General features: G+C 42.6%; 1 protein-coding gene across 5 annotated transcripts in view; it reads right to left on the bottom strand.

The window, feature by feature from the left end:
- Positions 1-13,596, bottom strand: part of PDE8B (phosphodiesterase 8B) — a 310,368-nt gene extending 296,772 nt beyond the window's left edge. For 3 of the 5 annotated variants that reach the window (XM_049866266.1, XM_049866271.1, XM_049866276.1), the window contains exon 1: positions 13,274-13,596. In XM_049866266.1, coding sequence (XP_049722223.1) covers positions 13,274-13,309 — 36 coding nt within the window. In that variant the 5' untranslated portion in view covers positions 13,310-13,596. The remainder of the gene's footprint in view (positions 1-13,273) is intronic. The other 2 variants (XM_049866306.1, XM_049866314.1) reach the window with 1 other exon arrangement.
- Positions 13,597-27,573: the final 13,977 nt, after the last annotated feature.

Here is a 27,573-nt window from a genome sequence, read left to right as displayed (position 1 = left end):
TTGGGGCGATGTAAGTTACCCATGTCACTGTATCAGTTTCCTAGGCCTGTCATAACAAAGTACCACAAACTGGGTGGCTTATAAGAACAGAAATGTATAGCCTCAGTTCCGGAGGCTAAAAGTCTACATTCAGGGTGTCAGTAAAGCCATGCTCTCTTTGAAGGCTCTAGAGGAAGATCCTTTCTTGTCTCTCCCAGCTTCCAGTAGCCCTAGGCATTCCTTGGCATTCTTCCCTCTGTGTATCTCTGTGTCTTTTATTCTCCTTTATAAAGACACCATTCAGATTGGATTAGGATCCACACCACTCCAGTATGATCTCATGTTAACGGATAACATCTTCAAAGACCCTATTTCCAAATGAGGTCACATTCACAGGTATGGAGGCTAGAACTTAACTTTTTGAGGGACACAGTTCAATCTATAACAGTTACCAATCTGAAAGCTGAGGTCAGACAACACCAGGGTTAGGGCATGTGAACCTTGGTATAAGCAGGGGAAGATGGGCTGCTTGAAACAGGGGGGACCTGTGTTCCAGTGTTCTCTTTGCCATTTTTGCCACATTTCATCAAATCTAACACACCACTGGTTGTATGAAGCACCACCGCCTTATGTACCACTGAGAATGAAAAAATGCTGCCCATTAAACTATGGTATAATGCCCTAAAGACAGTCCTTACCTGATATAAGAATTGGTCCACTAGCCTCTCACTACTTCGAAGTTTTTTAATCTATACTCAGAGATCAGGCAACTTCTCCTGCCTTCAGTTTTTTTTTTTTTTTTTTCAGTTTAGTTGGAAACCCTGGTGGTGTAGTGGTTAAATGCTACAGCTGCTAACCAAAGGGTCAGCAGTTTGAATCTGCCAGGTGCTCCTTGGAAACTCTATGGGGCAGTTCTAACCTGTCCTATAGGGTCACTATGAGTCAGAATCAACTCGAAGGCACTGGGTTTGGGTTTTTTTTTGGTCAGTTTAGTTACTGGACATGGATTGGTAATCCTTTTGCATATATCTCAATAACAAAACCTAAATCCAGCTTTACCTAGGATGTCTTTTCTTTCTTAAACGCACTTAGGTGTTACCTTGCCAAAAAAAGCAAACAAAACAAAACTGAAATTGCATAATTCTTCCAATGACTAATATTTGCTCCATCAATATCAGATTTATTGCTCTGTTTCTTTGACTCTCCTTGTAAACAATAACCTTCTGTTTTAATGACAAATCAGTGTAGCCTTTTTGAAGTCATCTTAATCAACAACTAAACTCAACACATGTAGTATGAACAAGGGACTTGCCTCAATTAAAATGTTGAAGATATGATGGTTGGTGATTCAGTGGTAGAATTCTTGCCTTCCATGTGGGCGACCCGGGTTCAATTACCAGTCAACACGCATCACGCGCAATCACCAACCGTCAGTGGAGTCTTGTGTGTTGCTATGAGGCTGAACAGGTTTCAGTGGAGCTTCTAGAATAAGAGACTAGGAAGAAAGGCCTGGTGATCTTCTGTAAATCAGCCAGTGAAAATCCTATAGAACACAACCGTCTGATCTGCAACTGATCATGAGGATGATGCAGGACCTGGCAGCATTGTGCATGGGGTGACCATGAGTCAGGAGCCAACTCAGTGGCAGCTAACAACAACATAACTGAGTACACACATGTACAAGCAATGACAACTATATCACAACCACTGCCTGATTAACAGTAATTTGTAAGTGGTCACAGATTTAGACTGGTAATCAAACTCATAAGGCACAATAGGCTTTAATCTAGGCACTGCATTTAGCTAACTTTATAACAGGACTTCAAACTGGTTTGTTCCAGTTCAATCCCCTGCTGAGAATTTGCATTTCCACCCCAGATATAATGAATTAGAATCTACATTTTAACAAGATCCCCAGGTCATTCTTATGTATAGGTAAGAATCTTGTGTGTATGTAAGAATCACTTGGGGGATACATAAGAATCACCTGCGAGATCTTGTTAAACTGTAGATTCAGATTCCGCATATCTGGGGTGGAAATTCAAATTCTCAACAGAGGGTCAAACTGGACCAAACTGGTTCAAAGCCTTGCTTTATCATAGGAAACAGGAGCCATGGTAGCGCAATGGTTAAAGCACTGAGCTGCTAATCAAAAGGCCAAGGTTGTTTGAATCCACCAGCTGCTGCTTGGGAGAAAAGACCCGGCAATCTGTTCCCCTAAAGATTTCAGCCTAGGAAACCCTGTGGGGCAGTTCTACTCTGTCCTATAGGGTCCTTATAGGTTGGAGTCAACTTGACAGCACCCAACAATAGCAACAACATCATAGGAAACAGGACAGGAAATACAGTATGCCTAGTATCTGCTGTCACATAGGAAGGCCCAGCAACAACCCACAATTGCAGTCTTGGCCTCTCCTCACCCCCGTGGGGGATACACACAGTTGCTGGGGGTGAGGTAGTGTGGTTCACCCTGACACAGAGAAGCCACTGCCTTGGTTTTCTACTGGTCTTTCATATTGCTTCAGTTGTGTAGGCCCAAGGCCACAGAACAACTCAAAGCTCTCCAGTCCTGGTGCGGTCCTACAGATCAAGAGTTTCACAGTGATGAAGACAGATAATCTTCTCCAGGTATAGAGCAATCCACATTACCCTGAACTCTGTTTCCAAGGGAAAGGCACTGTGAGAAGACAAGTCTGCAGTCATCTTCCCAGGCAGGCCTAGGCCAATGGGAAAAGGTTCCAGGCCTTGTGTTACCCCCTAACTCTCAGATGCCATTGACTGCAAGACACACTCTGATTCCAGTGTCATTAAAATGGAGGTGAGGTGGAAGAGATGGTGGTGTTGTGTGCCATCAAGTCAATTCCAACTCAGAGGCTCTGTATGGCAGAGTAGAACTGTCCTATAGGGTTTCCTAGGCTATAATCTTTATGGGAGCAGATTGCCAGGTCTTTTCTCCTGTGGAGCCACTGGTGAGTTCAAAATGCCCACCTTTTGGTTTGCAACTGAACATTTAACCATTGAACCACCAGGTACAGCTCAGAAAAACTGAAATGCTGTCTTTACAAATCATTTTATTCTGCCAACATTAGTTGCCTCAACTGTAACAGGAATAATAATTTTAGGGGCTATTTAAGAAGGAGTCCCTGGGTGGCTCAAATGGTTAAGCATTCAACTACTAAATGAAAGGTTGGCAGTTTGAACCCACACTTAAGTGCCTCTGAAGAAAGGCCTGGTGATCTGCTTCTGAAAGGTCACAGCCTTGAAAACCCTATGGAGTGCAGTTCTACACTGCACACACAAGGTCACCATGAGTCGGAATTGACTCAATGGCAACTGGTTTGTTTTGTTTTGTTTTGTTTTGTTTTAAGGGGATAGTCTCCTGTGTTCCTTTTCAGCTCTAAAATCCAATCATGAGCGTATGACTTTAATGTGTGTAAGCTACTGGAATTTTAAAACGGTCATGCCATTACTATATTAAGAAATACATAAGGAGCCCTGGTGGCGCAATGATTGAGCACTTGGCTGCTAACCAAAAAGTTAATGGTTGAACCCACCAGTGGCTCTGTAGGGGAAAAGGCCTGGCAATCTGCTCGCTTAAAGATTGTTGTTGTGTGTTGTCGAGCCTATTTTGACTCAGAGTAACCCTATAGGACAGAATAGAACTGCCCCATAGGGTTTCCTAGGCTGTAATCTTTTTGGGGGGGGGGGGGCGGTTGAGTTTTGCACTTATTTTCTTAAAATTTTAATAAGACAGTTATATATTCTGTAAATAATAATTTTCCCCCTTATTTCATTTTTATAATTTTTATTATGCTTTAAATGAAAGTTTACAAATCAAGTCAGTCGCTCACACAAAAACTTATATACACCTTGCTACATACTCCCAATTACTCTCCCCCTAATGAGACAGCCCGCTCTCTCCCTCCACTCTCTCTTTTCCTGTCCATTTTGCCAGCTTCTAGCCCCCTCCACCCTCTCATCTACCCTCCAGGCAGGAGATGCCAACATAGTCTCCAGTGTCCACCTGATTCAAGAAGCTCATTCCTCACCAGCATCCCTCTCCAACCCACTGTGCAGTCTAATCCATGTCTGAAGAGTTGGCTTTGGGAATGGTTCCTGTCCTAGGCCAACAGAACGTCTGGGGGCCATGACCACCAGGGTTCTTCTAGTCTCAGTCAGACCATTAAGTCTGGTCTTTTTCTGAAAATTTGGGGTCTGCATCCCACTGCTCTCCTGCTCCCTCAGGGGTTCTCTGTTGTGTTCCCTGTCAGGGCAGTCATTGGTTGTAGCCGGGCACCATCGAGTTCTTCTGGTCTCAGGCTGATGTAGTCTCTGGTTCATGTGGCCCTTTCTGTCTCTTGGGCTCGTAATTACCTTGTGTCCTTGGTGTTCTTCATTCTCCTCTGATCCAGGAGGGTTGAGAGCAATTGATGCATCTTAGATGGCTGCTTGTTAGCATTTAAGACCCCAGGCACCACTCTTCAAAGTGGGATGCAGAATGTTTTCTTAATAGATTTTATTATGCCAATTGACTTAGATGTCCCCTGAAACCATGGTCCCCAAACCCCTGTCCCTGATACGCTGGCCTTCGAAGCATTCAGTTTATTCAGCAAACTTCTTTGCTTTAGGTTTAGTCCAGTTGTGCTGACTTCCCCTGTATTGTGTGTTGTCTTTCCCTTCACCTAAAGTTGTTCTTATCGACTATCTAATTAGTGAATACCCCTCTCCCACCCTCCCCCCTCCCCCCTCTCGTAACCGCAAAAGAAAGTTTTCTTCTCAGTTTAAACTATTTCTCAAGTTCTCATAATAGTGGACTTACACAATATTTGTCCTTTTGCAACTAATTTCACTCAGCATAATGCCTTCCAGGTTCCTCTGTGTTATGAAATGTTTCACAGATTCTTCGCTGTTCTTTATCGATGCGTAGTATTCCATTGTGTGAATATACCATAATTTATTTATCCATTCATCCATTGATGGGCACCTTGGTTGCTTCCATCTTTTTCCTATTGTAAACAGCGCTGCAATGAACACGGGTGTGCATATATTTCTTCGTGTAAAGGCTCTTATTTCTCCAGGATATATGCCAAGGAGTGGGATTGCTGGATCATATGGTAGTTCTATTTCTAGCTTTGTAAGGAAGCACCAAATTGACTTCCAAAGGGGTTGTACCATTTTACATTCCCACCAGCAGTGTATGTGTTCCAATCTCTCCACAGCCTCTCCAACATTTATTATTTTGTGTTTTTTGGATTAATTCCAGCCTTGTTGGAGTGAGATGAAGTCTCACTGTAGTTTTGATCTGCATTTCTCTAATGGCTAATGATCGTAAACATTTCCTCACGTATCTGTCAGCTACCTGAATGTCTTCTTTAGTAAGGTGTCTGTTCATATCTTTTGCCCATTTTATAATTGGGTTGTCTTTTCGTAGTTGAGTTTTTGCAGTATCATGTAGATTTTAGAGATCAGGCGCTGATCAGAAATGTCATAGCTAAAAACTTTTTCCCAGTCTGTAGGTAGTCTTTTTACTCTTTTGGTGAAGACTTTGGATGAGCATAGGTGTTTGATTTTTAGGTGCTCCCAGTTATCTAGTTTTTCTTCTACATTCTTAATAATGTTTTGTATACTGTTTATGCCATGTATTAGGGCTCCTAACATTGTCCCAATTTTTTCATCCATGATCTTTATCGTTTTAGATTTTATATTTAGGTCTCTGATCCATTTTGAGCTCTTTTTTGTGCATTGAGTGAGATATGGGTCTTATTTCATTTTTTTGCAGATGGATATCCAGTTACTCCAGAACCATTTGTTAAAAAGACTGTCTTTTCCCCATTTAACTCTTTTGGAGCCTTTGTAAAATATCAGCTGCTCATATGTGGATGGATTTATGTCTGGATTTTCAATTCTGTTCCATTGGTCTATGTATCTGTTGTTGTACCAGTACCAGGCTGTTTTGACTACTGTGGCAGTATAATAGGTTCTAAAATCAGGTAAAGTAAGGCCTTCCACTTTGTTCTGCTTTTTCAGTAATGCCTTATTTATCTGGGGCCTCTTTCCCTTCCATATGAAGTTGGTGATTTGTTTCTCCATCTCATTAAAGAATGTCGTTGGGATTTGGATCAGAATTGCATTAAATGTATAGATCGCTTTTGGTAGATTACACATTTTTATAATGTTAAGACTTCCTATCTGTGAGCAAGGTACTTTTTCCACTTATGTAAGTCTCTTTTGGTTTCTTGCAGAAGTGTACTGTAGTTTTCTTTGTATAAGTCTTTTACATCTCTGGTAAGATTTATTCCTAAGTATTTTATCTTCTTGGTGGCTACTGTAAATGGCATTGATTTGGTGATTTTCTCTTTGATGTTCTTTTTGTTGGTGTAGAGGAATCCAACTGATTTTTGTATGTTTATCTTGTATCCCGATACTCTGCTGAACTCTTCTATTAGTTTCAGTAGTTTTCTGGAGGATTCCTTAGAGTTTTCTGTGTATAAGATCATGTCATCTGGAAATAGAGATACTTTTACTTCTTCCTTGCCAATCTGGATGCCCTTTATTTCTTTTTCTAGCCTAATTGCTCTGGCTAGGACCTCCAACACAATGTTGAATAAGAGTGGTGATAAAGGGCATCCTTGTCTGGTTCCCGATCTCAGTGGAAATGCTTTCAGGCTCTCTCCATTTAGGGTGATGTTGGCCATTGGCTTTGTATAAATGCCTTTGATTATGTTGAGGAATTTTCTTTCTATTCCTATTTTGCTTAGAGTTTTTATCATGAATGGGTGTTGAACTCTAGGCTGTAATCTTTATAGGAGCAGATCGCCAGGTCTTTTCTCCCATGGAGCCACTGGTGGGTTTGAACTGCCAACCTTTCAATTAGCAGCCAAGCTCATTCTTAATCATCGTGCTACCAGGGCTCCTCCTGTAAAGATTATAGCCTAGGAAGTCCTAAGGAGCAGTTCTACTCCATCATATAATCAGGTGGTACAGTGGTTAAGTGCTCGCCTGCCAACCGAAAGGTCAGTGGTTCAAACCCACCAGCTTCTCCTCAGGAGAAAGGTGTGGCAGTCTGCTTCCATAAGATTATAGACTTGGATGCCTATGGGGCAGCTCTACTATATCCTACAGAATCACTATGAGTTGGAATCAACTCAATGGCAATGGGTTATGAGTTGGAATAGGCTCCACAGCACACAACAACAACAAGGAATACTTGCCTCCCAGATGTGCCCTGGAAGTTCCAGTGAGCTAACACTGCAGAGATCCTGTGTTGTTTATAACCCCTGGCTTGGTCTGGGAGGCAGTGCATTGGGACTGGAAGGTTCTATGAGCTTCTGAAACTGTGAACAATAATAGTCATCACTTTGGATCCCCTAATACGGGCTCTATGAGTCGGAATCAACTCAATGGCAGTGGTTTAGTTTTTGAGTTTTAATATAGGCCAGGAGTCCCTAGGTGGCACAAATGGTTAAATGTTCAGCCACTAACCCAAAAGTTGACAGTTCAAATCCACCCAGAGGCACCTCAGAAGAAATGCCTGGTGATCTACTTCTGAAAGATCACAGCCATTGAAAACCCTATGGAAACCCTACGGAGTACAGTTCTACTCTGAAACACATGGGGTCACTATGAGTCAGAACTGACTCGACAGTAACTGGTTTTGTTTCATTTTTAATATGGGTTCAGCACTTTACATACACCGCCTCATTTAATTAACACAATAACCTCTGAGGTTAAGTATTACTATACACATTTTGTAAAATTAGAAAACATTGTTGGTGAGTGGTAGAGCTGGGATTAGAACTCAGGCAGACCTCTTCAGGGTTTTGCTTTTAACTACCATGCTCACCATCTCTCACATCCAACCACTCTGTCTCACATTAGATTCAATGCCTTTAGTAAAACATTATCGATATAAGTAGTGACATTGGGCTCCTTTAAATGACAACCCTGGAAATTCAGAAAATAACACTTTCGTTAGTCAATGTGGGGAGAGGAGGTGGACAGATGACTCCATAATGTGGCTTCAGAAACATACCAGCCTTCTAAAATAAAAGCAGAATGCCTGTACCTCATTGTGTGCCATCTGACAGCAACAATGCTATGTATTTACCATACAATTTCCTCTTTTTGGAAACCCTGGTGGCATAGTGGTTAAGTGCTATGGCTGCTAACCAAAAGGCTGGCATTGCGAATCCACCTAGGCGCTCCTTGAAAACACTGTGGGGCAGTTCTACTCTGTCCTATAGGGTCACTATGAGTCAGAATCGACTCAATGGCAATGGGTTTGGTTTTTTGGTTATTTCCTCTCTTTGGACATACAAGAAGATAACATTTCCCAGTTTCCATGTATTGAGGTGAGGTCCATGTGACTATTTCTGACCAACGGGCTGTTAGTAAAAGAAATATATTACATTACTGGGTGGAGGTACATAAGAGCAAGTGTTAACTCTTCATTGTCTCTCTCCTCCCCTACCATGGGACCATGGATACTACATGTGCTGAAGAGTGCAGTTAGTTACCAGATGACAGAGTTTCTTTAGCCTGGCTCCTGAGTGACTATGTGGAGCAGGGGACCCTGCTTACCTGCTTTGAACATATCATGTGGGTGAGAAATACACTTCTGTTTTTTGAGTCACTAAGGCTTCAGAGTTAGTTTGTGATTGCAGCATAGGCTAGCCCCATCTCACATACTAATCTGCCTCAGAAAGTCCAGGAGACCAAAAGCAGATGTCACATTTCAGGAGTTCATGTGTTATTAGGTAAAACCATATTAAGCTGCCATTTTTGTAGGTAAAAAATGGTGAAATATTGAAATTTTTATTTGTTAGATCTCTAATTTCACACTGTTGCTGAATCTTATAGTTGGTAAAGACCTTAGCAACCAACAACTCCTAGTATCCCTTATCTACAGATGATACACCTGAGACCTATTTAGATGAAATGACTCACCAAAGGTCAAAAAAAATCAGAGGAAGAACTAGACCCAAAATCAGAAATTGTATTTCTTTTTGGGAGGGCAACTTAAAAAAAAAAAGAAAAAAAGGTTGATATCAAATTAAAAAGTACATGTCAAATAGTATCTTAGGCTGGGTTGGTTCTCTAGAGAAGCAAAATCAGTGCAGCCTATAAATATATAGAGAGAGATTTGTATAAAGGAAATGGCTCACAGGGTGGTAGAGGCTGGAAAGTTTCTGGTCTGTGGGTCAGGTTACAAGGTTCTCCTGACTTACATAGTTACCAGTGCTGTGCTCGTGGCCTCTGGCTCATAGGCTGTGGAGGCCAACAAATCCCAAGATCGGCAGGTAAGACAGCAGGTAAGCTGCTAGCTCAAGTCCCAAGAACCTAAGGTCTGATGAACAGGAGCCAACTGTAGGATCCAGAGTGAGCAAAAGCCAGCGAGCCTTGCCAAAAAGTCTACCTACCTATATGGGATGTAGGCCACACACCCAAGGAACACCCTTCAACTGATTGGCTGCTCACAACAGGTCTCATCATGGAGGTGATTACATTATATCAGATCTCATGGAGGTGATCACATCATTAAAAAGCTGCCAAGCTACATCATAACTGCCAAACCACAGAGGATCGTGGCCCAGCCAAGTTGGCACACAACCTTAACCATCACAAATAGTAACCACACTCTTTGACACAGCAATTTCACCTCTAGGAATTGATTCATCAGAATTATCAGAAATATATAAATAAGATCCACTGTATTAGTACCATATGTGATTGTGAAAATTTAGAAATAATCCAAATGCTCACCTACAGGGAATTGGTTAAATTATGGTTCATCCACCTGCAATCAAATCTACACAGCTGAAAAGAAAGACATCGATCTCTTTGCTGACATGGAAAGATACCCAAGTCGTATAAAATTATACACTAAGCAAGATAGTGTGGTGGATGTTGTGATTTGGTGCTGTCAAGTTGATTCTGACTCATAGTGACCCCACGTGACAGTGTAGAACTGCCCCATTGAGTTTTCTTGGCTGTAATCTTTACGGAAGCACATCACCAGGTCTCTCTCCTGAGAAGCTGAGAAGCCATTGGGTGGGCTTGAACCACCAACCTTTCGGGTTAGCAGCCTAGCATTTAACCATTTGTGTTACCAAGCCTCCTTAAGCAAGATAGTGTAGATACAAAAAATTACACTCATAGAATATTTAATGATCTTTATGCACTGGAGTTTATAAAGTGCCTTACACTTAGTAGGCTCTTTTTGCCTTCCCTTCCTCCTCCCTCTGGCTTATTGCTTGGATCACTGTAAATAAACTCAGCTAACTGGCCCAACGACCTCCTCCTACTAGCTATGTGATCTAAGGCAAGAAGCTTCAGTTCCCTCATGTGTAAAACTGAAAGAAATAATTAGCACGTTCAGAAGGTTTCGATAGGATTACATGAGATTAGGTACGTATAGTGCTTAGCACAATGGTTGGCACATGGTAAGTGCTTAATATATATTGACCATTATGGTAATGATGATGGTATCAATCTTAGAAACACAAGGTTTCTTGTGGTTTGTGTTGTATTTATTTTTGTATCACTTAAAATTACCTTAAAAAAAAAAAGTATCCAGTAAGGAAACATAATAAATCATGTAGCTTATTTTCCTTCCTGAAACTAAATAAAAAAGCAGTGTTACATTTTAAACAGAACATTTAAGGTAGCTTCTAAAGACAATTTCATTATTTCATTACCAAACTGATAAACTGCTTTTCTGAGAAGTTAATATTAACTGAGTCACTCCCAGGTAAATACGTTTATCAGGTGTAACCTAAAGGGCCTCCATGAGATATGCTCAGCCCTCTCCTCATTACGAGTCAATTTGGGGCTTCTCCTCTACTCGTGTCTGTAACAGGGTGGTTATGACAAAGAACGTTTTTTTCAAATGTACAGAAAGAAGCTTTTCCTTCCAGAATTACCTAATCATGCTCCCAACTTAAACAGGACTTTCTCTTTGAAGTCCTTCCTGGTACACTTTAAGTATTAACTAAACCAGCCACGCTAATTAGCCCAGCTCCACAGACCTTAAGCCTGAAAGATTAGTGTGGGTCTATAAACAGATTGAAATTGAAATTCAATTCACCCACAGTTCTGGTCCAGACCTCTTCAGTCAAGAGATGCACTGTGGAATGAAGTACCATCTGTAGTAATCTTGCAAAGATCTAGTGAACATGTCAAAGACTGTCTAAAACTCATTAAGCCCATTGCCGTCTAGCAGATTTCGACTCATGGTGACACTATGTGTTACAGAGTAGAACTACTGCCTAGGTTTTCTTCACTGTAATATTTAGGGAAGCAGTTCGCTGGGCCCTTCTTCCATGCAGCCACTGGGTAGGTATGAGCTGCCAACCTTTAAGTTAGGGCTAATATAGCAAATCACTTGCACTCCCCAGGGACCCTAAGGGTGTCTAAGCTTGGCAAATTCTGCCAGAAAGGACTCCTGAATTAAAGACTCCTTTCTGAGATGTAATGAGCCCTGGTGCTGCAGTGGTTAAGCACTCAGCTGCTAACCAAAAGGTATGCGTTTCGAACCAGCTGCTCCAGCTGCTCCATGGGAGAAAGACACGGCAGTCTGCTTCCATAGAGATTACAGCCTTGGAAACCCTAACAGGCATTTCTATGCTGTCCTACAGGTTCGCTATGAGTCAGAATTCGACTGGACAGCAATGGGTTTGGTTTTGAGATGTGGGGCCCGAGACTCAAACAGGTTGTGTGACTTGCCCGAAGTTACATAGCTCCTCAGTGGTACTGCCTGGGCTGGAATCCAGCTCACAGTTTCCCAATCGAGGCCTCTTTCCACTGCTGGTGAGTTATCATTCTGTTTTCTGCTTCTTGGAAAACTTGCCTCTGCAAAGTTAAAATAGCTCATTCAAGGTCAGTGAGAGGAGCAGTCTTAGAAGAACAGGCATTTCGAGTCGGCTGTTATAAAATCCTAGAGGGTGGGTCCTCTGCCCAGCACCTTATCCCTGGCCTTGTGTAAATGTTTTTGTTGATTGTCTCCCAACACACAGTTTGGAGGAAGTTTCTCTTCTAGGTTAGCTCTGCCAACTTATGTTTAACTTCAGTGCTGACAGAAGCGTCTGTTACTGTCAGAGCAGGCACGCCCCCCAGTGCCCTGACCTGGCGTCCTGCAAAGCTCACTCAACTCCGGTGGTCCTGCAGTCCTAGCTACTTGCAGTCAGCCCGTTAAGGCTCCTCCCACCCCCCCCCGCAACAGGCTGCCAACCTGGAGTCGGTAAACTAGTGACAGACTGAGCCGGAAGCAAAATGGGTGGGCACAGCTATGTTCGAGTGTACAAAGGAGTCTGCTAAAGATTCAAGATCCAAGATCCCTAGCCAAGCGCTTTTGAACGTGCAAGCCTCAGCGTATACAAATTCAAGAGTGGCACCTGCACCGCTCCTCCTTTGAATCAGGAGTCCCTCCTTGCACGCAGACCATTCTTACCCGCACTTTCCTACGACCCACGGTTTAAGACCCTTCTTTGTACCTGTGTTCCATCTCCCCCAAGCTCTCCTGCCTCCCTGCCCCCTTACACATTCCTTCCTACTGGGGACCAGGCGAGTGGTTTAATCCTTATGCTCTGTTTGCCCACCAAGCGCTGCCCCAGGAGCTGAGCGTGGAGGTGAAGGCGGGTCCCCTCGATCGCGGACTCCCTGGCGCTGAAGCGAGGACACCCTGGCCTCCTGCGTCTTGACACCCCGGGCTGGTACTGGCATTGGTTCGCTTTCAGGGAGAAGAGGCGGCTACGCAGCCACAGAAGGAGGAGGAGGAAAGCAGGGGCATCGCGGCAACGCAGAGGCTGGAGCAGACCCAGGGAGCGTGGGAACGCGGGCGCAACAGGAGCCGGGCGAGCTGGCCCGACACGGAAACAGATCCAGCATGCAAGTGAAAACGCGGCGAGCTCTGCGAAGAGCCAAGCGGGAACCGCAGCTGTTTGTGGGCGATTGTTATTAACTGGAAATTATAAACCGGACGCTTACACCACGCTCAAGGTGCTTTCCGCCTGGATAGGAAGAAGAGATCCGGGCACCGGTACACGCAGAGGCCGAGGGGTGTGGTGGGGATTGGGGATAGTGAAAAAAGAAAGAAAGAAAAAGGCTCTCTCCTGAAGTTGGAGGATCTCAAAAGGCGATCAGGGGTCGCGGCTCTCCCGGAGCTCTCTGGGATCTTGCCTGCTCGCCCAGCCCGGTTTAACCACGCGCTCCTGCGCACTGGTGCCCTGCGGGCCGCCTTCGGACGGCGCCGGGCGCTGTGCCCGCGGGACGTGCCGACGCTGCGCTGGGGGCTCACCTGGCGGGCACTCGGCCGGCAGCGCAGCTGGTCCATGCCTGCGGCGAGCAGCTGTTCGTTGCCCCGGCGGTGCCCGTACCCAGCGCCGCAGCCCCGCGCAAAGGGCACACGGCTGGCGCACCTGGCACCCCGGGCCTGGTGCCCTCGTAAAGGACCTGGTCGCCCCGAGGGACTCTGGTCGCGAGCCTGAACTGCTTTGCGCCTTCACTCCCCAGACACGTCCTGAGGCCGGCGCGTGCCTGGGTCCTAGCGCCCCTTCCGGGGCGTGGAACCCCGACTTTGCGCCTGTTTAGCGCCCCCCCTAGCTGCTAGGCTCGCGGCAGCGCCTCCCCGGCCCCTCGAGGAAATTTAGCTGGTGACGTGGAGTCCTTTCTTGGACTCGGAATTCGGGCTCTGAGCATCCTTCTCGCTGCATCCACCAGGCTCCACGCTCCACTCTCCTCTCTGTGCGCCTCTACCCGCCTCCCCCCCCAAAAAACGCTGAAGGATCAGATTTGTCTGCTTTCCTCAACTCAAAATTTAAAACCTATATTTACCACTATCCATATATCACTTAGCACTCTTATTTTACTTGAAGATTTTAAAGTCAGTGACATTGATTATTATAATAACGTTCTACCTCACAATAAAGGGGGGCATTTATATTCAAATAAATATGTAAACACCTGATTGTGTGTGTGTTGAACGGCTATTCCTCAACCTTAACTGTGCGGACAATATACAAACGTGGATCAAGTCACAAGTGCAGTTTCCTTTTCTGTCCTCCTCCCATAACCTGTTTAGGGAGCTGGAATCAAAGATCTGAACAGATACCGTGAAGTTTTCATACACGTTTAAAAAGTAATACATCGCACCTAATTAAATGCCTGAGCCGTCAATAAGCCTGGCATCTTTATCGTGATTATTACCCCGCCTGCCCCATACCCTGCTCCCCTAGCGTGAAGGGATTTCTAACAAAGATTAAGAGAGAATTTGCCAAAGCTTTTCCTTTCTCAGCTGCCCACAGGGCTTAATCAACCCAGCCAAAACCAAAACCAACAACAGAAGCAACCTTTTCCTACTGACTTTCTCATCAAAATAGGCTGATGAGATTTCTAATGGCAGAAAAGGAAAGCAAAGCAAGTCCATTTTAGAAGCAAAACCTCGTTCATAGGATGGAACCTATGACTTGCTTCCTACCAAAAGAAAATGGCAAAGATGACAGGATGTCTGTGACTATGCCACTTAGCCTTTTTTTTTTTTTTTTTTCCAGAGTAGGGGAGGAGTTTATTAACTGCTGGGAATTGAATTGTGTTCCCCAAAAATATGCGTTATGCCCTTTGGGGAATAGGGTTTTCTTTGTTATGTTAATGAGGTGGGTGTGTTTTAAACCAATCGCTTTTGATCTATAAAAGGAGCAGATTAGGCACAGAAACAAGCAAGTGAAAACACATGGAGAATGCCAAGGAACACCCGAAGAAAGCTAGAGCAGCGGAGACAAGAATTTCCCCCAGAGAGGACAGGGAGAGCCTTCCCCTAGAGGTGGCACTCTCAATTCAGACTTCTAGCCTCCTGAATCGTGAGAAAATTAATTTGTTTGTAAAAAGCCACCCACTTGTGGTATTTCTGTTATAGCAACACTAGTAAGCTAAGACATTAACCAAGAAGCAAAAAGTATGAATCGTAAAAAAGGTTGATAAATTTAACTACGTTAAATTTGCAATTTTATAATTATCAAAAGACACTATAACTATAGTGTAGAACCTCAAACTGGGAGAGAGTATTTGCAACACGTATATGATTATGTTGCATCCTCTCGCTGGGAGATTCTCTTGCTGGCTTTGATAACGCCAGCAGCCATGTTGAGGAGGCCCATATACAAGGAACGGAGAGTGCCTCTGGCCAGCAGCCAGGAAGAAACTGAGGCCTTCAATCCAACCGACTGAAAAGGCTTAAATCTTGACAACAACTAAGAAAGCCTGAAGGCAGACACTTGCCTAGCACAGCCTTGAGATGAACCTGCAGCCCCGGCCAATAACTTGATCGCAGTTTTCAGATGACTTTTTGAGAGGAGATAAAGCAGAGGACCCCCAAAGTCATGCCTGGACTCCTGACCCTATAGCTGTGAGATAATAAATGTGTATTGTTCTAAGTCACTGCATTTGTGGTAATTTGTTATGTAGCGAAACAAAACTAATGCACTCTCTCCCTCCACAGATGGAAAACTGAGGCAAAAAGGAGGTAGAAGGGCCAAGGTCATTTAAATTAGTGGCAAAATCTGTCATTTTTTCATACCTTGTGGTCTTTTTTAGGCCCTCTAGGGAGAAGGAAAAGCAGAATAGCAAAGACATCAGAAAAACTCAGATTAATGGTAAATCAACCCAAGTAAAAAAATACAAATGTTTTCAAAGAGAAGAGTAAGTAAATTAAAAGAAAAACAAGATGAAGAAGAGTAAAGTCACCAAATCCTCTGAATCCCTTTGCTAAGTATCTATGAAAGAAAAACAAAAGCCATATTATTCGCTCATGTTAAGTGTGGGGATTTTCCAGAAGAGCAGCTCAAGGAGTAACAGGAGGATGTCTGTGCACAGGACATGCCTGTGACAACCAGTAGGTTGTCTATTGTTCCAGAGATACTGCATAAAACCAGACTGTGTCTCAAAAGTATCAGCCAGAGTTCTGTGGGTTTGCATATATTTACTAGGTTTTAAGTGGTTTTGGATTTTAATGTTTAAACCTTTTCTACTCCATCCCCACTATGATACAGGAAAATAGAGCCCAACACTTAACCCGCGGGATATTTATTGCCTACCATGTACTTTGAAGGGAACTATGGAGTAATGGGAAACCCTGATGGCATAGTGGTTAAGTGCTACGGCTGCTAACCAAAAGGTCTGTAGTTCAAATCCGCCAGGAGCTCCTTGGAAACTCTATGGGGCAGTTCTACTCTGTCCTATAGGGTCACTATGAGTCAGAATCTACTCGACGGCAACGGGTTTCAATGGGTATATAGTAATAGGTAATTTTAAGAGGAGGATGGAAGGAAGGAATGAAGGGAGGGAGGGAAGGAGAAGGAAAGGTGACTGAAGAAAAAGGAAGAAAGGAAAGAAAGAAAAAAGAAGACTAGGGGAGGAAGAGAAGAGAAGAGAAGAAGGAAGGAAGAAAAAAAGAAACCAGTTATGCAGAGTTCCCAGTTCAGCTGGTTGTGCACATTGGGAGGTCTAAAATGACCTACTGAAGCTCCGCTTTGACAGTTTCTGTTGGTTACTGGACATCTTTATGTGCAAATGCCATTAATATCTTACAATGAAAACTTCTGAACAAGAAAGCATCATCTCCCAACCAAATCTGATTCCTAGTGGTTAATGCTGCTAACAACTCCCCAAATTCAGACCACAGCCATCTGGTTTTCCTCCTTTTCCCTTGCTCTCCATATCAACCGGCCAACGCCTCCATTATAGTGTCACTGGCCTCTGTCCCTCCAATTGTACCCCGCTGCCAGGAGTGAAACAGCCTGTTTGGACTCCTGCCCCGCCTCCCCCCACCAACCCAGATGAACAGGAAGCAGCCCACACAGCATTATTTAATTCAGGAAATCCAATGAGTCCACCCCACTCCCTGATCATGCCCCAAAATGTCTCCCCGGCTCAGGTTTGTCAGGGACTAAAATTTCTTCCAGGCCTTTTTCTTCTTCCTTCCTTCCTTCCTTCCTTCCTTCCTTCCTTCCTTCCTTCCTTCCTTCCTTCCTTCCTTCCTTCCTTCCTTCCTTCCTTCCTTCCTTCCTTCCTTCCTTCCTTCCTTCCTTCCTTCCTTCCTTCCTTCCTTCCTTCCTTCCTTCCTTCCTTCCTTCCTTCCTTCCTTCCTTCCTTCCTTCCCTCCTTCCTTCCCTCCCTCCCTCCCTCCCTCCCTTTCTCTCTCTCTTTCTTTCTTTCTCTCTCTCTCTCACTCTCTCTTTCTTTTTTCCAACTGGTTCCAGTGTTGCTCTATGCAGAAGTTTAAAACTTCAACTATTTCTATTTGCAGTGAGAGTTTACCAGCTGCTCTCTTCTGCTTACTTATGAAGGGGAATAGGCATTGCTACAGTGAAAGGAAATGGGCAGCAACACCTACCTTCACTCATTTCACAGTGCTATGGCCCAATGTTTCCGGATGTTTGGAAGGCAGGGAATGTGAGGAGGAGTATGGTGAACTCTGGTTGGCTATTGGCTGGTTGGCCCAACAACTGAAGACAGGGGAGAAGAAAGACGTTTTCTCATAGGAAACAAATAGTTTCACCATTCAGGCCTGGCAGAGCAGTGGTTACCTGTTAATAAGATGATTCAGATTCCACTGGTAAGGTTAAACTAAATGGGGTACACCAGTTAGGTTCCTTGAACAGATCAATGGTCACTCTTCTTCCAAGACTGAAAATGTTGATGGTGCTAACAAGCTGATGCTTGCATGATTGCCACAGTGTGAAAGACCAGTGTTATGGAGTTTGACAATTTCTGGAGAAATTAAGTCCAGGGTTTACCTTCCGTGGTTATCAGTGTCACTGGCAACACAGTGTGTGTTTGTTGTAATGCATTCATCCAGTTGGCATAGTACTATCCCACCATCTGTCTTAGTTATCTAGTGCTGCTATAACAGAAATACCACAAGTGGATAGCTTTAACTAACAGAAATTTATTTTCTCACAGTTTTAGGAGGCTAGAAGTCTGAATTCACAGCACCAACTCCAGGGGGCACTTTCTCTCTCTGTCAATTCTGGGGCAAGGTCTTTGTCATCAATCTTCCCTGGCCTAGGAGCTTCTCAGCACAGGGACCCTGGGTCCAAAGTACATGCTCCCCTTCTAGTTCTTCATTCTTGGTGCTAGGAGGACCCCTGTCTTTCTGTTTGCAATCTCCCAAAGAGATTGACTCAAGGCACAACCTAATCTTGTAGGCTGATTCCTGCCTCATTAGTATAACTGCCTCTGATTCTGCCTCATTAACACCATAGAGGTAGGATTTACAACATACAAGAAAATTACATCAGGTGACAAAATGGTGGACTATCACCCAGTACTGGGAATCATGGCCTGGCCAAGTTGACACATACTTTTTGGGGACACGATTCAATCCATAACACCATCCCTACCTTGAACTAAAGGATATGCAATCTGTAATATAACTGTCCTGAAAACAGAGGAACAGGCTTTGAGAGGCCGATTGATGTCACTTGTTTCCTCCCTTTTCAGGATCCTCCAAGAAAAAAAAAAAATGTTGCTGTCAAGTTGATTGCAACTCACAGTGACCCTATAGGACAGAGTAGAACTGCCCCATAGGATTTCCAAGGAGCAGCTAGTAGATTTGAACTGCCAACCTTTATGGTTGACAGCTGAGCTCTGAACCACTACAGCACCAGGGCTCCTTCAGGATCCTAGCTCCAGTTTGTCTTAATCATATTGAAATCAGAGACAGGATCAGCCAAAGCTGCTGTAAGGAAAACTAACACACCTGCTACAAAAATTCTAGGCAGGACATTTCCCAGCCTGGATTTCTGCCCTCAGGATGGCTCAGGTCAGAAAGAGAGGAATAGAAAGCTCAGAGTTCAGAATAGAATGTTGCAGTTGTCACACAGATGGGCATTAACCCTGTGGCCTGGAGTTCCACATTTGCAAAGATGGAGCATGAACCAGAAAATTCAGGGTTATCTAAAGGTCAATAAAATATCTCTCATTATTATTTATCAGCAGGAGCTCACAAGCATTAATAACGACTGTCTTGCACTTGTATCTGAGGAGAGGCCACAGCATCAAGTGGCTGCCTCACATTCATTTAAGTGTGTTTGAGAGTCAAGCCCCTCCTACTCTTCATTGATACACCCAACATGTACATTAATTTGTAGAAAGGTATAAATTATGCACAATTTCTCACAGAGACAAATTTGTTCAATTATATATTCATCCCTTTACTCTGAATATTTTTGAGCAAATACTACCTAAAATCCATTGCTGTCGAGTTAGTTCCGACTCATATCAACACTAAAGGACAGAGAAGAACTGCCCCATAGGGTTTCCAAGGAGCACCTGGTGGATTTGAACTGCCGACCTTTTTGGTTAGTAGTCGTAGCACTTAACCACTACACCACCAGGGTTTCCAAATACTCTATAACAGGCATTATCTTAGGTGCTGAGGATATGATTGTAAACCACATGAATCCAAACTGTTATAGAGCTTACATTCTAGAGGAGGGAAGAGAAAAAATTAACAAGAAAAAAAAAAAGAAAGATTATTTTATTGTGACATGAAGTTAAAAAAAATAACGTAACAGAAAGAGCCTGAGAGGAAGCCACTTTAGTTTGGGAGGTCAAAGAAAGCTTTCCTGGGAGGAATAAAAAAGAAAGCAAAATCCTTAAGTCAGGAACAAGCTTGGTAAATTCAAGAAACATATGGGATTCCTAGGGGGCTGGATGGAACACAGCAAGAAGCCTTTGAAGGCTTTTAAAAAGAGAAGAAGCATGGTCTGATTTGCTTTTTTAAAAGATCACTATGGCCATTGGGTGGAGAATCAATTCTGGGGGATTAAGGGTGGTAGCTGATAGAGCAGTTAGGAGGCTATTGAAGTAATCCAAGTCTGAAACAGTGGTGACTTGGGAGCAAGCCATGAGACGGATAGAAACGGTCAGATTCAGGATGCATGTATTTGAATATAAGGCTAATAAGACTTGCAAAGGAGTGGATGTCAGGAGTGTAGTGAGGACACAGAAGAAACAAAGGTGACCCCTATATTTTTGTCCCGAGCAGTTGGGTGGATGATGATGCCATTTACTGAGATGGGGAGGATGAAGGAGGAGCAGGAAATGAATAGGTGGAAAATCAAGAGCTCTGCTTTGGCCATGCTGAGTCTCCTTCAGACATCCGAGCGGAGATGTCAAGTAGGCAATTGGATCTATGTGTCTGGAGCTCAGTAGAAAGGTCAGAGCTGGAGCCATAAATTTGGGAGTCATCAACATATAGGTGTAGAGATGCTATTAAAAGCCATGGGACTAGATGAGGTCACCTAATGGAGAAGACAGGAAAAGAGGACAGAGGACCATACTCTGGGCCTGTCAACTCGTAGAGGTTTAGCAGAGAAGGAGATACCAGCAAAGACACTAAGGAACTGTTGCCAATTTGGTGTAGGAAAACTGTGTGTGTGTGTGTGTGTGAGAGAGAGAGAGAGAGAAATTGTTATGAAAAATCTCACAAAGAGAATGAAACTACTTAAACAACTTGTTCGCTAATATGAAGAGCTAGAAAATGGAGAGCTCCTACAAGATATTACACAAGGAATAGACATGGATATCTGTACTTTATAAAGTTTGTTAAGGGTCGAGAAAACCACAGGTTGGAGAAGATAAATGGAGTAGAGAGGTAATCAACAATAATTCAGAAAGAGTTGAAGAGACCCCAAACTACAGCAATGTCTTTAGGAACAGAGAGGAAGGGAAGAATCGGAAAGAAATTCAGGGGTTAGAATGGGACTTGATAACCAATGAGCTGTGAGTGGGCAACTCTGGGATCGTGGTATCTTTCACTAAGACTGGGACAGGAGGCCTAGCAGGTTGGACTACAGCCAGCACTGATGGTGAGAAGTTTTGAGTATGTTCAGTCTGAGGAGCCCATGGGACACACAGGGAAAAGAAAACAGGTCTGGAGGCTAAAGGAAATGATTGGGTGGCAGCTAAAGATTCAGGCAATCAACATAGAGATAAGAGATGAAGCTCTAAAGGGAAGAGTTGAGGATCGAGCCTCAAAGACCACCTTTGAGCGAACAGAGGGAAAAGATAAAACAAAGGAGAAGTGGAGGCTCCAAGGTAAAACGATCCATTCTCAGACCAGATGTTGGTCCCAGCATTACTTCTTCCAGCCCAAGGACTGAGTGTGCTAATAGTTAAGAAATTTTACCAAAACTCTAAAAACCTTAAAGGTTGCAAATGGAGAGAGTTACTCCTTGTTAGAGGAGTCCCTGGGTAATGCAGTCAGTTAATGTGCTTGGCTACTAACCAAAAGGTTGGCGATTCGAGTCCACCCAGAGGCACCTTGGAAGAAAGGCCTGGCAATCTACTTTCAAAAAATCAGCTATTGAAAATCCTGTGGAGCACAGGTCTACTCTGACACACATTGACTAGACAGCAAATGTTTGGTTTTGGTTCTCCTTGCTAGAAGCAGTGTTCTTTTTTTGTGTGTGTGGTTTACGTGAAAGTTTAGAGTTCAGGTTGGTTTCTCATGCAAAAATTTATACACACATTTTTATGTGACCCTATTTTCAATCACATCATATGCATGTGAAAGCTGGACGATGAATAAGGAAGACCAAAGAAGAGCTGATGACTTTGAATTGTGGCATTGGCGAAGAATATTGAATATACCACGGACTGCCAAAAGAACGAACAAATCTATCTTGGAAGAAGTGCAGTCAGAATGCTCCTTAGAGGCAAGGATGGCGAGACTGCATCTTACGTACTTTGGACATGTTGTCAGGAGGGATCAGTCCCTGGAGAAGGACTTCATGCTTGGCAGAGTACAGGGTCAGCGGAAAACAGGAAGACCCTCAACGAGGTGGATTGACACAGTGGCTGCAACAATGAGCTCAAGCATAACAACGATTGTAAGGATGGCTCAGGACCGGGCAGTGTTTCGTTCTGTTGTGCATAGGGTCGCTGTGAGTCGGAACCGACTCGACGGCACCTAACAAGAACAACAGTTGCTCTCCTTATAATGCGACAGCACACTCCTCCTTTCCACCCTGGATTTCCCGTCTCCGTTCAACCAGCTCCTGTTCCTTTCTGCCTTCTCATCTAGCCTCCAGACAGGAGCTGCTCATTTAGTCTTATGTTTGTTTACTTGAACTAAGAAGCACTCTCTTCACCAGGATCATTTTATGTTTTATAGTCCGGTCTAATCTTTGTCTGAAGAGTTGGCTTTGGGAATGGTTTCAGTTCTGGGCTAACAGAGAGTTCAGGGGCCGTGTCTTCCAGGGTCCCTCCAGTCTCAGACCATTAAGTCTGGTCTTTTTACTAAAATTGGAGTTCTGCACCCCACTTTTCTCCTGCTCCATCAGAGACTCTCTGTTGTGTTCCCTGTCAGGGCAGTCATTAGTGGTAGCCAGGCACCACCTAGTTCTTCCGGTCTCAGGCTGATGGAGTTTCTGGTTTATGTGGCCATTCCCGTCTCTTGGGCTAATATTTTCCCTGTGTCTTTGGTGTTCTTCATTCTGCTTTGCTCCAGGTGGGTTGGGACCAATTGATGCATCTTAGATGGCGACTTGCTAGCTAAAAAGACCCTGGATGCCACTCATCAAAGTGGGATACAGAACATTTTCTTAATAAACTTTGTTATGCCAATTGACTTAGAAGTCTCCTGAAACCATGATCCCCAGACCCCCGCCCCTCCTACACTGTCCCTTGAAGCGTTTGGTTGTACTCAGAAAACTTCTTAGCTTTTGGTTTAGTCCAGTTGTGCTGACTTCCTCTGTATTGTGTGCTGTCTTTCCCTTCACCTAAGCTAATTCTTGTCTACTATCTAGTTAATGAATGCTCCTCTCCCTCCCTCCGCACCCTTGTAATCATAAAAGAAGGTTTTCTTCTGTATTTAAACCTTTTCTTGAGTTCTTATAATAGTGGTCTTATGCAATATTTGTCCTTTCGCAACTGACTAATTTCGCTCAGCATAATGCCTTCCAGATTCATCCATGTTATGAGATGTTTCACAGATTCATGGTTCCACAGTATTCCATTGTGTGTATATACCACAATTTGTTTATCCATTCATCTGGTGATGGGCACCTAGGTTGTTTCCAGCTTTTTTGCTACTGTGAACAGTGCTGCAATGAACATGGGTGTGCACTCATGTGACAGCTCTTTTTTCTCTAGCATATATTCCAAGGAGTGGGATTGCTGGATTGTATGGTACTTCTATTTCTAGCTTAAGGAAGCACCAAATCAATTTCCAAAGTGGTTGTACATCTTCACACTTCCACCAGCAGTGTATAAGTGTTCCAGTCACTCCACAACCTCTCCAACATTTATTATTTTGTGTGTGTGTGTGTGTTGTTTTTTTTTTTAGTTAATGTCAGCCTTGTTGGGGTGAGATGGTATCTCATTGTAGTTTTGATTTGCATTTCTCTAATGGCTAATGATCTTGAGCATTTTCTCATGTATCTGGTATGCATCTGAATGTCTTCTTTAGTGAAGTGCCTATTCATATTCATTGCCCATTTTTTAATTGGGTTATTTGTCTTTTCGCTGTTGAGGTTTTGCAGTACCTTGTAGATTTTAGAAATCCAATCCGTCATAGCCAAAATTTTTTTCCCAGTCTGTAGGTTGTCTTTTTATTCTTTTGATGTAGTCTTTTGGTGAGCATAAGTGTTTGATTTTTAGGAGCTCCCAGTTACCTAGTTTGTTTTCTGGTGTTTGTGCATTGTTATTAATGGTTTGTATTTTGTTAATGCCATGTATTAGGGCTCCTAGCATTGTCCCTATTTTTTGTCCCACGATCTTTATCATTTCAGATTTTATATTTAGGTCTTTGATCCATTTTGAGTTAGTTTTTGTGCATGGTGTGAGGCATAGGTCTTGTTTTTTTTTGCCAATGGATATCTAGTTATGCTAGCGCCATATGTTAAACAGACTGTCTTCTTCCCAATTAACAGATTTTGGACCTTGGTCAAATATCAGCTGCTTATAGGTGAATGAATTTATGTCTGGGCTCTCAATTCTCCACCATTAGTCTATGAATCTATTGTTGTACCAGTACCAGGTTGTTTTGGCTACCGTGGTGGTATAATAGATTCTAAAATCAGGTAGTGTGAGGCCTTTGTTTTTTTCCTTCAGTAATGCTTTACTTATCTGGGGCCTCTTTCCTTTCCATATGAAGTTGGTGATTTGTTTCTCTATCTCATTGACAAATGTCATCGGAATTTGGGTCAGGATTGCATTGTATCTGTAGATTGCCTTGGGTAGAATAGACATTTTCACAATGTTGAGTCTTCCTATCAAAGAGCAAGGTATATTCTTGCACTTATATAGGTCTCTTGGTTTCTTGCAGTACTGTCTTGTAGCTTTCTTTGTATAGGTCTTTTACATCTTATTCCTAAGCACTTTATCTTCTTGGGGGCTATTGTAAATTGTATTGATTTGGTGATTTTCTCTTTGAAGTTCTCTTTGTTGGTGTAGAGTGTAGAGGAATCCAACTGATTTATGTATGTTTATCCTGTATCCTGATACATTTCTGAAATCTTCTATCAGTTCTAGTAGTTTTCTTATGGATTCTTTGGGGTTTTTTGTGCATAAGATCATATCATCTGCAAATAGAGACACTTTTACTTCTTCCATACAAATTTGGATGTCATTTTTTCTTTTTCTAGCCGAGTTGCTCTGGCTAGGACCGCCAGCACGATGTTGAATAAGAGTGGTGATAAAGGGCATCCTTGTTTGGTTCCCGTTCTCAAGGGGAATGCTTTCAGACTCTCTCCATTTAGGGTGATGCTGGCTGTTGGCTTTGTATAAATGCCTTTTATTATGTTGAGGAATTTCCCTTCTACTCCTATTTTGTTGAGAGTTTTTATCATGATTGGGTGTTGAACTTTGTCAGATGCCCTTTTTGCATCAGTTGAAAAGGTCATGTAGTTCTTGTCTTTTGTTTTATTTATGTGATGGATTACACTGATTGTTTTTCTAATGTTGAACCATCTCTGCACACCTGGTATGAATCCCACTTGGTCATGGTGAATTATTTTTTTTGATATGTTGTTGAATTCTATTGGCTAAAATTTTGTTGAGGATTTTTGCTTCTAAGTTCATGAGGGATATTGGTCTGTAATTTTCTTTTTTTAATGTTGTTTTTACCTGGTTTTGGTATCAGCGTTATGCTAGCTTCATAGAATGAGTTTGGGAGTATTTCATCTTTTTCTGTGCTCTGAAATACCTTTAGTAGTGGTGGTATTAACTCTTCTCTGAAAGTTTGGTAGAATTTTCCTGTGAAACATTCAGGGCCTGGGCTTTTTTGTGTTGGGAGTTTTTCAATTACCTTTTCAATCTCTCGTTGTAGGTTTATTTAGTTGTTCTGCCTCTGTTTGTGTTAGTAAAGTAGATAGTGTGCTTCTAGAAATTTGTCCATTTCCTCTAGGTTTTCAAATTTATTAAAGTGTAATTTTTCATAGTATTCTGTTATGATTCTTTTAATCGCAGGTTGGTCTGTTGTGGTATCACCCATCTCATTTCTCATTTGGGCTACTTTCTTCCTCTCCTGTTTTTCCTTTGTCAGTTTGGCCAATGGCTTATCGATTTTGTTGATCTTTTAAAAAAAACAGATTTTGGTTTATTAACTCTTTCTATTGTTTTTCTATTTCATTTAATTCTGCTCTAATTTTTATTATTTGCTTTCTTCTGGTGCCTGAGGGCTGCTTTTGCTGCTTTTTTTCTATTTTTTCGAGTTGTAGGGTTAATGTTTTGATTTAGGCTCTTTCTTCTTTTTGGATGTGTGCATTTATCACTATAAATTGACTTCTAAGCATTGCTTTTGTTGTGTCCCAAAGGTTCTGGTAGGATGTGTTTTCATTCTCATTTGATTCTGTGTATTTCTTTATTGCGTCCTTAATTTTTTGTATAACCCAATAGTTTTGGGGCAAGGTGTTGTTCAGTTTTTGTGTGTTTGAGTTTTTTTTCCTTGCTTTTTCTGTTATTGATTTCTACTTTTATAGCTTTACGGTCAGAAAAGATGCTTTGTAATATTTCGATGCTTTGGATTCTTTGTGGCCTAATATGTGATTTTTTTCTGGAGAATGTTCCATGTACTTTGGAAAAGAAAGTTTACTTGGCTGCTGTTGGGTGGAGTTTTCTGTATGAGATCAAGTTTGTTGATTGGGCATTTAGATCTTCCTTGTCTTTATTCAGCTTCTTTCTGAATGTTCAGTCCTTCATGCAAAGTGTTGTGTTGAAGCCTCTTACTGTTATTGTGGAGCTGTCCATCTCTCTTTTCAATGCTATTAGAGTTTGTTTTATGTATTTTGGAGCCCTGTCATTGACTGGGTAAATATTTATTGTGGTTATGTCTTCCCCGTGTAGTGACCCTTTAATCATTATCCTTTGTGGTGGATTTTACCTTAAAGTCTATTTTGTCAGAGATTAATGTTGCCACTCCTGCCATTTTTTGATTGTTGTTTGCTTGAAAGATTTTTTCCATCTTTTGAGTTTTAGTTTGTTTGTGTCTTTAAGTCTAAGGTGTGTCTCTTGTAGGCAGCATATAGGCAGATAGTGGTGTGTTTTGTTTTGTTTTTTAATCCATTCTGCCGCTCTCTGTCTCTTTATTGTTGCATTTAGTCTGTTTACCTTTACAGTAATTATTGATAGGTATGAGTTTAGTGCTGTCATTTTGATGTACTTTTTGTGTGTTGTTGACAGTTTCTTCCACTTAATTTTCTGTGCTGAGTAGCTTTTCTTTCTGTATTTTCTTTTCATCTTATTCATTGTTGTTGATTTTGTATTTGCTGAGTCTTTACGTTTTTCTTGTTTTTTATTTTGAGGTATAGGATTGTTAGTTTCCTTTGTGGTTACCTTAACATTTACCCCTATTTTTCTAAGTTTAAACCAATCTTTTATTTCTTTATATTGCCTTGACTTCCTTTCCATATGAAATGTCTATAACCACATTTTTTAGTATCTCTTTTTTGTTTTAATGTTGTCATCTTTTACATATTGATGTCTTGGTTTCCCTATTTTCAGTGTTTTAGCTTTGATTTATTTTTGCAACTTCTTTATCTGGGTTTATATCTGGTTGCTCTGTCCTGTATTCTAGCCTTGGGTTGTTATGTGATGTTACTGGTTTTCTAACTGGAGGATTCCCTTTAGTATTTCTTGTAATTTTGGTTTGGTTTTTGCAAATTCCCTAATCTTCTGGCTGGCAGTTTTTTTCCTTCAAGGCTTTATGAGCAAGGCAGGGGGCTGACGGCTGCCCTTGAGTGTCTGGGAGGAAAGCATATCCCTGTTCCCTAGAGTGTGTAGGTGGGTGGGTTTTGCAGCTGGATTATGGGCACCAAAATCTGTTGGCTGTACGGACTGGGGGGCACCACTTTTTCTTGGACCCCTCTTGCTGGTGGCTAGGTGGCATGGGTGGAGCCACCAGTCCTCAGGCCTCTGATGTGGGTAGGTGAGGACCCTGCTTACGAGCAGAGTGGTGTTAAATGTCACCAACCAGCCACTCCACCATATAGCCGATACAATGAAGTTGGGCTTCAGTTATATACCCTGTTGCACTGTGATAATGAGGGCCTGTGCTGTTGAAATGGGCCCACACAGGTCTACGCAAAGGTAAAAGGC

This window comes from Elephas maximus, chromosome 2 (genome assembly GCF_024166365.1).
Source record: "Elephas maximus indicus isolate mEleMax1 chromosome 2, mEleMax1 primary haplotype, whole genome shotgun sequence".
In the NCBI taxonomy this organism is placed as follows: Eukaryota; Metazoa; Chordata; class Mammalia; order Proboscidea; family Elephantidae; genus Elephas; species Elephas maximus.
This window is presented reverse-complemented; position numbering and strand designations above follow the sequence as displayed.